The sequence below is a fragment of the Macaca nemestrina genome, chromosome 9, assembly GCF_043159975.1.
Source record: "Macaca nemestrina isolate mMacNem1 chromosome 9, mMacNem.hap1, whole genome shotgun sequence".
NCBI lineage: Eukaryota > Metazoa > Chordata > Mammalia > Primates > Cercopithecidae > Macaca > Macaca nemestrina.
The window spans coordinates 66,733,029-66,742,163 of NC_092133.1; the positions used below are offsets into that span (position 1 = coordinate 66,733,029).

Genomic DNA, 9,135 nt, shown 5'->3' on the forward strand with positions numbered 1-9,135 from the left:
CTGCCCCCTGAAACATCCTCTCTCAAACAGCACCCACCCCCAAGCAGCTTCCCCAACGGCCCTGGTAAGAATTGTGTTCCCTCCCCTGCGGCCTCTCCACTCTTGCCACATCTGAGTGAAGTGGAGCTGCTGTGTCCCTATCCCCTGTGATGCTTTTTTTTTTTTTTTTTTTTTTTTTTTTTGAGATGGAGCCTAGCTCCATCACCCAAGCTGGAGATGCAATGGCAAGATCTTGACTGACTGCAACCTCCACCTCCTGGGTTCAGGCAATTCTCCTGCCTCAGCCTCCCAAGTAGCTGGGATTACAGGCGTGTACCACCACACCAGGCTAATTTTTTGAATTTTTAGTATGTTTTCGTATGTTGGCCAGGCTGGTCTTGAACTCCTGGCCCCAAGCGATCCACCTGCTTCGGCCTCCCAAAGTGCTGAGATTACAGGTACGAGCCACTATGCCCGGCCCCCTGTGACATTTTGAAGCAGGGGTAGGTTACTCACCACAGACATCTGTCAATTTGCACTGAATCCTCCACTGGAAGGCAGTAAGAAGCACACCCAGCACAGACCTGGCTGGCTGACACCCGCAGAAGGTGCATTTGCGAAAGGAAGGGCTTAGGTCCCACCGCCAGCTTTTGGGAATGAACAAAAATTAAAAATAATAGCTGCCATTAATTGAGCTCCCTATGTGCCAAACACCTTACAGACATTCCAATTACTCTTAACTGCCCTGATGAGGTAGACACAATTACCATTCCCATTTTATAGATGAAGAAACTGAGGATCTGAGAGGTTAAGCAATCTGCTACAGTACCAGGTGAGTGGGTGGCAGAGTAGGGATTCAAATCCAGGCCCATATGACTCAAAGCCTAGCTCTGAACCGCAGTCTCAGTGGTAGAGAGCTTTAAACAACCATATTACTGACCAGTACAGGATTCCAGAATTCCTTCACTGAGGGCTCACAGTCATCAGCTCACTAGCTTAAGGCTCCTTCCAAAGGCTTCCCTCCAACACCAATGACAATCTTCCGTGAACCTGCTGATAGAAGAAATGCCTCTCGCCTTAGCTAAGCTCAGCAAACACTTCCACATGTTTACAAAGTGCCTGACACTGAGCTGGGCTCTGGGGCAGGGCAGGGGGAAGCAAACAACCACAGGGTCCCTGTGCTGTACAGATGCTGAAGGGGTGCTACAGAGGAGAAAGGGAGCAAAGAATGGATGAGGTAAGGTGGAGGGCTTCCTGGAAGAGGCAGTGATCAAGCTCATCTTGAAGGCTGAGTGTCTCTCCACTTCCTGGACCACCTCTCTCTGCCTCTGACTGCCTTTCCAGTCTCTGTGACTTTGCTGAGGCAGTAATCACCATGGAAGGAAGCACTCCTTTGTGAGACAGACAGACAGACAGACAGACACACACACACACACACACACACACCCCTACCTGCCTGTGAAATTCCTCTCTGTGTACCTAGCTCCAATTCTGCCTGCCTATCTGCAAGATCATCCCCAAGGCAGGACTGTGCTCCAGGCCTCTACAGTAGTGCCTGCACTCCAGGGGTGAGACACATGCACACACACACACACACGCACACAAACACACTCGGGCATGTGCACACACACACAGGCACACACACAGGTAACTGCACCGTATCCCCTGCTGCCCCTTGCACTTGGTGGACAGTCAATAAATATCTGCTGAATTCAATTAAATGGGATGGTTTGCCTAAATGCTTGGGAGTCTTGGGGTAATTGATGGAATAAAATGCCCTGGCCAATTCAAAGCAAAAAATACATAAGACACAATTCAAGAAAAATAGTGGAGTGTAAAGAGCTCTCCTAGCTGGGCAACCTCAAAGAAACCCATTTTGCCGTCACCTTTCTTCATGGGATGACTGAGGCTTGCCACGCCCAGCTGGCTTCATTCACCCCAGGAAGCCTGTGAAGATTCAACAAGATAACATTCAGGAGGCACCCAGCACGGGGCCTGGCACACAGATGCTACTTGGCCAGGACCAGCTCTGTTTTTTCACCTAGTCCAAGGGTACACACACTCAGTCATTGGCAGTCAAAGGACAAGCAGGCAGGCCCCATCACTCAGTGGTTTTCAAACCTCTTTGACCAGGACCCACAGTAAGAAATGTCTTACACAAACTACACACTGTTACAATGAAAGTTCTACAAAACACTTATTCTCAGGATGAGGTTGTGCACTGACACTTGTGTCTTTCATCTCTATTTCATTTCTAAGTTGATCTCACAACTGCTTCCAGGGAAGTTGGGAAAAGCCCTGCCCTCACTCACCCAGAGTGTCAGAGCCGCTCTCCACCGTCTCGTTGACCTTCCTTGCTACTCTGGCCACAGCCTCACCCATCTTCTTCAGCATGCAGACACAGGTGTCCTGCCGCCAGCCCCCAGGCTGGTCTGCTGCTCACAAAAGGACCTGAGCCTGGGGAAGATGCAGTGCCATGAAGTGCCTGCCTGTCAGCCAGGGGCCCACCCAGGCATCCCCCTCTAGCATCCTTCTCCCCCAGGACCCAGGCTGCCAGGAAGCCTGCAGGGAGGGCCCCAGGCCACTCACCTCCTCTTGCAGGGCCGAGAGCTCAGGCCACATCCAGCTTGGCCTTTGCACAGGCTGGTCTGCCAGTCAGAGGGTGGGGGCAGCTGGGTCCTACTGGTTTTCGGGGAGGATCAACATGTGTGACCTCACCAGACATGGGGACCAGGCCTGAGCCAGCAGCTAGGGAGGTGTGAGGACTCAGGGGTGTGCTGGCCTGTGATTCACTCTATAGGCGGGGCATTGGGAAGGAGGTAGGGTGCAGCCAACTGCAGGAGAAAGACACCTGTCCCTCCATCCCACAGCCTCTAAGCTGGTGCCCTGTCCACACCCCACCCAGGATAATTTCCTCAGCTCCCCTGTTCACTCCACCCGTATCTGCCTTGTACATGGCAGGAAGTGGGGACATGAAGGCAAATTAGAGCCCTGTGAGCCCATCAGAACACACGGACTGGCAGTTGGCGGTCTGTAAGAATTCCTTTCCCATGTGCCAATAGGAAGGAGAGTTTACAGTACTAGCCTGTGTGATTATCAGCCTGATGCTGCGTCTTGCCGAGGCAAGAAAAGCGGGTGGCAGGGGAGAGGGGTGGGTGGAGATGGAAATGAGAGAAGAGAAAGCGGGTGGGGGAGGGGGTGGGTGGAGATGGAAATGAGAGAAGAGAGATTGGATCACTAGAGGAAAACAGGCTGAAAGAAAGGTGAGGAAGACAAAATGATAAGGTGTTAAGACATAAGGACTTGCAAACACCCTCAACTCCCGGTTTATTACAGAGAAGGAAATGAGCATAGAGAGGGGCTAGGTGACCTGGCCAAAGTCAAACTACAAGTGGCAAGAATCGGGTCAGCCCAGCTCCATATCCAGTGTTCACTTCTTTATAAAAATAGCAGCACCCCGGCCGGGCGCAGTGGCTCACGCCTGTAATCCCAGCACTTTGGGAGGCCGAGGCGGGCAGATCATGAGGTCAGGATATCAAGATCATCCTGGCTAACACAGTGAAACCCCATCTCTACTAAAAATACAAAAAATTAGCCGGGCATGGTGGCAGGTGCCTGTAGTCCCAGCTACTCAGGAGGCTGAGGCAGGAGAATGGCGTGAACCCGGGAGGTGGAGCTTGCAGTGAGCCGAGATCGCACCACTGCACTCCAGCCTGTGTGACAGAGCGAGACTCCGTCTCAAAAAACAAAACAAAACAAAACAAAAAAATAGCAGCACCCCATGGAGAGAGGAATGAGCTCAAGTCCAAGGTCAGCACCCTGCTTTGCCCCCAGATCCCAGTCCCAGCTTCATAGACAGCTCAAGAAGCTCCAATGAACTCACTCCAAGGGCCAAAGGCAGAAGGTGGTGAAGGGCAGAGAGAAGGGGCATGGGGACAGTGCTAAGAGCTAACAGTCACCAAGAAAAAGTTCCCACATGGTCAACTGGACAAGCAGGGCAGGCAAGACCAAGCCAGGGTGGGCCAAGCCCACCCATCTGCTTCGGGGAGTTACTGTGAGTTTAGTATGTGTGTGTATTTCCACTAAGGAGGCTGGCACTAAAGGTTTGAGACACACGCATACAGAGCAGTGGGAAAACACTGATTTTGGAGACAGGTCAAATGCTCAACTCCCCCATTTATTAGCTGAGAAGACTTGGGAGAGTTTCTTAACTCCTCTGAGCCTGTTTCTTCATGTGAATAGGAGATCTAGTAATACCCAACTTGTTAGGTTAATATGAGGATTGAACAAAACACATATACGAGCTAGCTCAGAGCCCAGGACACATAAATACTCAATAAAAGTTAAGATGATAAAGCAGTGCACATGTGGATGTAACACCAGCATCTAACCCCAGTTTAATACTCATGTGACTCTGAACAAAACACTTAGGGAACTCATCTTTGAGGAATGAGTGGAATTTCTATCTCTCCCACCTCCAGGAAATCTCCTCTGATTGCCTCAGTGTTCTCTGCTCCCTCTGAGTTTCAGTAGCACTTAATGACTTAGCACAAGTCACCTGGATTATTTATGAGCTTTTAAATATACACTTGTCAGCCAGGCGCAGTGACTCATGCCTGTAATCCCAGCACTTTGGGAGGCGAGGCAGGTGGATCATTTGAGGTCAGGAGTTGGAAACCAGCCTGACCAACATGGTAAAACTCCATCTCTACTGAAAATACAAAAAAAAAAAAAAAAAAAAAAAAATGGCCAGGCGCGGTGGCTCACACCCGTGATCCCAGCACTTTGGAAGGCCGAGGTGGGCAGATCACCTAAGGTCGGGAATTCAAGACCAGCTGGCCAACGTGGTAAAACCCCATCACTAGTAAAAATACAAAAATTAGCCAGGCGTGGTGGTGGGTGCCTCAGGAGGCTGAGGCAGGAGAATCACTCGAACCCAGGAGGCGGAGGTTGCAGTGAGTGAGATTGTGTCATTGCACTCCAGCATGGGCAACAAGAGCGAACCTCAGCCTCAAAAAAAAAAAAATTAGCCAGGCATAGTGGCACATGCCTGCAATCCCAGGTACTTGGGAGGCTGAGACAGGAGAATCGCTTAAACCCAGGAGGCGGAGGTTGCAGTGAGCCGAGATCGTGCCATTGCACTCCAGCATGGGCAACAAGAGCAAAGCTCCGTCTCAAAAATAAATAAATAAACAAACAAACAAACATACACTTGTCTCCTCCATTGGCCTGTGGGCAGCTTGGGGGCAGGGAATAGATCTACACTGTGCTTCTCCCCACACACTGAACACAGGTGCTTGGTTAGTATCCCCTAACGGTGATGATCAACAGACATCATTTGTGTTTCCAATCTGAATACAGGTCAAGAGACTCTTATAACAAATCTAAGACACTGTCTAAATTGAAAAGGGTCAAAAACCAAAAGGCTAACAGTGCCAGGTGGCCAATCTGCATAAGGTGAGCCAGTGCAGGGCAGAAGGGAATAGAAAGGACTGTGGCAAACTGGACCCAACAACTTCACCATGCTGCCTCAAAGACTGTACCCCTAAGCCTAAATCATAGCCATGTTGCTAGCATCTTCGTGACTTTTTCTAACCCCTTTATGAATGGGAAAGCTGAGGATCCAACAGGGGAAGCAAATCAGCTAGATGAAAACAAAAAACCCACGTATCCTAAGTCCCAGCCTCGGACTCTTCCCACCATTCCATGCTCCCTCCTTTCTCCATCTCCAATTCATCATCAATAATCATAAACATTTACTGAGTATCTCCTAGGTGTGAGGGATAAGAATGAAGAGGGAGAAAGAAATGCAGGAAACAGTTCCGACTTGTGATTCTGATGAGGAATAGCCTTCTGAAGAACAGCACTGAAGCAATCTTGGCCTCACAGCAGAGAGGGAAAGGAAGGGAAGCCACCAAGCTGCCCAGGGTCTGGGGTAGCCCTGGTGGGATCGCCTGGGCTGAACACCTTCAATCAGGCACTATGCCTGCAATTCTACTAGCTGCCACCGGGTGGGGGAGGTGGTGCCTTAGACCAGCGTCCCCAAACTTTTCAGTTTCCTGGAAGACAATTCTTCCCACCGCAGGAGGAGAGGGATGAAACTATTCCACCTCAGATCATCAGGCATTAGATTATCATAAGGAGAGCACAACCTAGATCCATCGCATTCGCAGTTCACAATAGGGTTCAGGCTCCTAAGAGAATTGAATGTGGCCGCTGGTCTGACAGGAGGCAGAGCTCAGGCGGTAATGCTCACCGGTGCTCACCTCCTGCTGTGCAGACAGGTTCCTCACAGGCCATGGACCTGTACCATCCACAGTCCATGGGTTGAGGACCCTTGCCTTAGACCACTGTAGAAAACTAGTCAGATTAAAAATTTCACCACCGGTGGCAAGTTCCCAAACATTCTACTATGTGGGTCAGAGTGGACACAGGCACAGGAATAGAAACATGTAAAGTCTAGGTGTCAGGGCAATTCAATCGGAAGAAGGGTCCCTTTTATGCCAGAGGATGGAGGATGCTCTGAGTATGGCACAGATGTACTCTGGACCCCCAAAAGGTTCCTGCTGCCTAAAATCACCATGCTAAATTATTAACTAGCTAGGAAGCCATCCTCCCTTGACCTAAAACTGCCCCTTCCTCCACAAGGAAGAATTGTTTCATGAAGTCCAGCTGACAGGCCTGGGCTCCTCAGGGTACCTGGTCAATGCCATCTGCAGGGATGGTGGTAGTGGAGAGTCACAGAGTGTCCCGAAAGGGAGAAACAGACACCATCAGCCCACATGGGCCAGATCTCCACTTGGGGCACCCCAGCCAGCTGGCACTACTGGTCCCAGCCAGTCCCAGGCAATAGAGGGTAGGCCTTCGAAAATGTCAAGGAAAGTACTCCAAATCCCAGAGACGCTTCAGCACAAGGTCAAAGCTCATACTCACACTGCCTACATCCTCAAAGCAGGGCCCTCTCCACACACCCCCAACCCCGTTCCTCAGAGTGAGCATCCTGGTCCGGTGAAACGTTTAAATCCAGCAAACGTCTCCTGGGCACCTTGCATAAGGCCCCTACTGTAGGAGTAAAGGGGCAAAGATGGGGTATGGGCTAGAAGAAGCTTCCCACTGGGAGGCAGGATGAGCCTGATACTAGTAAGGCTACAGGGCCAGGCCTAAGGGGGCATGAAGGCACATGGCATGGCCAGGGGGAAGGGACAGGGGCTGAGCAGCAGGTGCACAGAGAGATTCAGGAAAGAGAGACAGGGAGCCAATGGGCTCCCAGATTACTGAAGAAGGGAACTGCAGGCCTCTTGCAAGGCTGTCCTCTGCTTCTCTGTAGTGAACTAAGAGAAGTTTTTTGAGGAAGGCAGCCGAATCCATAGTTTCGCAGTTAACAGTGTTGTGAGCAGTCCCATTTGTAAAATGGAAATACCACTTTCCTCACTGGATAATTGTGAGAAGTAACTGCTATGTAACTTTTGGGAAAGGACTTTGCAAACCATTACATGTTTCCCACACCAAAGCATTACCAGTAGGTAATTAAACAGGTGCAGAGAGGAAGTTTGGATGCAATAAATTCAACACCAGACAAAAACGTTGTCCTGCTTTGTGGGAGCTGGCAATACAGCCCTCCTCTTCCTATAACCTGGTTTCACCTGGACTCAGGCTGGCTGGGGGAGGGGCGATTTTTGCTTAAACCCTGACCTGGCCCCCTGACTCCAGCCCTTACCATCAAGAACTCTACCTTATCTGCAGTCCGGAGACCTCTGCAAAGGAGACGCTGCGACAGCCCGTCCCCACCATCTGCTCCTATATTTAGTTACTGGTGTCGTCAGTTGGGAACGTTAGAGCCTGGCAGCGGCTCGGATGGGCAACCGGAGCCTCCGGAGCCATGTGTGCAAGCTGGCCCTACCGCTGGCTCCAGCCCGGGCTCTGGACCATGCCAAGCCAGGGAGCGGGTGAGGAGGTGAGGAGCGACCCAAGCAGTCCCAAACCCCACTTCACGTCAGAACGAAGTTGACCCACTTTCCCACCCCAGGGTAAGAAGCCCGCTTGGACGTGAGCGGGACCTGCTGGCTCCCCGTTTTCGTGGCATGGGGTTCGGGAAGCTAAGCGCGTGCTCCCTCGCTAACATCCTAGGCATCCTCGGACTGAGCCTCCAGCACTACGCAAGATGGCCAGGCAAGGGTCCCCCCGCCCTTCGTGCCAGGACCCGCCTCACCCCTGGTGCCTGCAGCCAATGGCACCTCGTCCGGCTGGCCCGGCAGGCGGGGACTGGGAGAATAAAGCAGGCAGAGGGAAGAACGCTAGTGATCTCAGAGGGCCCGGGGCTCCTACGCTGCCCAGAGGCCGAGAGGCACGTTCTGGAGCAGGCGTCTACAGCTCCCCAGAGCGGAAGCAAACCCCGAAAGTGTCGCTTAGGGGACGAAATGCACAGCAGCCTCTCCCAGCAAGGGCGCCTCCCGCGAGGAATGGAGGCCCGCCTGGGAGCGCTTCTCCGAGCTCCCTATTCCCTGGCACGGCTGCACCCACTGCCCGGAACCATCGGAGTCCAGCTGCAGTGAGCAAGCAAGAGCCCGCGCATGCCGGGCGCCTTGGCACCGCCAGAGCCTCCGCTGGTGCAACCGCTGCTCTTTTCCACTGGGTGACCTGGGGGAGGGGAGGGGACGCTGCAAAAATCGGGACACTTCTCGCCCTCTCTCCCCCAGCCCCTGCAACGCTTGGCCTTGGACTACGTTTACTTTGCGGGGCAAGAAGCGTGTGGTCCCGCTCCGGGCCGCTTTTGGCTCCACTTACGGCGACAATGCCTCCTAGCGCCCTGCGCCTCGCAGTCACGCTCCCTCCGCCGCCGGCGGCGCCCCAGGCGAGTTCCGAGCCGGCGGGGCGGGGCGCGAGGGGCTGCGGGAACTGCGAGCGCGGCCACTCCGCCAATCCCCGCGCCAGGACCGGCGCCGTGGCGGGAGTAGGCTGGGCCCGGGCTGCGCGCAGCCAATCAACGTGGGAGCGGCGCGCGCGGAGGAGGCGCGCGCGGAAGGGCATCCCGCGCGCTCCCGCCCGAAGGGAGTAACCGCTTTGTGTGCTGCCTCTGGAGGGAGAACGCCAGAGAGGGCGGAAATACGGAGTGGGACGTGCGGTACATCCCAGGATCTATAGGACCGGGGCTCCAGA

At 53.0% G+C, this 9,135-nt stretch overlaps 1 protein-coding gene across 9 annotated transcripts in view; it reads right to left on the bottom strand.

The window, feature by feature from the left end:
* LOC105466075 (leucine rich repeat containing 20) overlaps positions 1 to 8,866 on the bottom strand; it is an 87,376-nt gene extending 78,510 nt beyond the window's left edge. For 2 of the 9 annotated variants that reach the window (XR_977936.2, XM_011714962.2), the window contains exons 1-2: positions 8,764 to 8,866; positions 2,292 to 2,436 (exon numbers count right to left, since the gene is read on the bottom strand). Coding sequence is in view for 3 of the 9 variants with exons in the window: in XM_011714962.2 (XP_011713264.1) it covers positions 2,292 to 2,373 (82 nt within the window). In the remaining 6 variants the exon portion in view is untranslated. Of the gene's footprint in view, positions 1 to 495; positions 627 to 919; positions 1,033 to 1,865; positions 1,884 to 2,291; positions 2,437 to 7,696; positions 7,816 to 8,763 lie in introns of those variants that run through there. The other 7 variants (XM_024788007.2, XM_011714966.2, XM_011714968.3 and 4 more) reach the window with 7 other exon arrangements.
* Between the last annotated feature and the right edge of the window lie 269 nt (positions 8,867 to 9,135).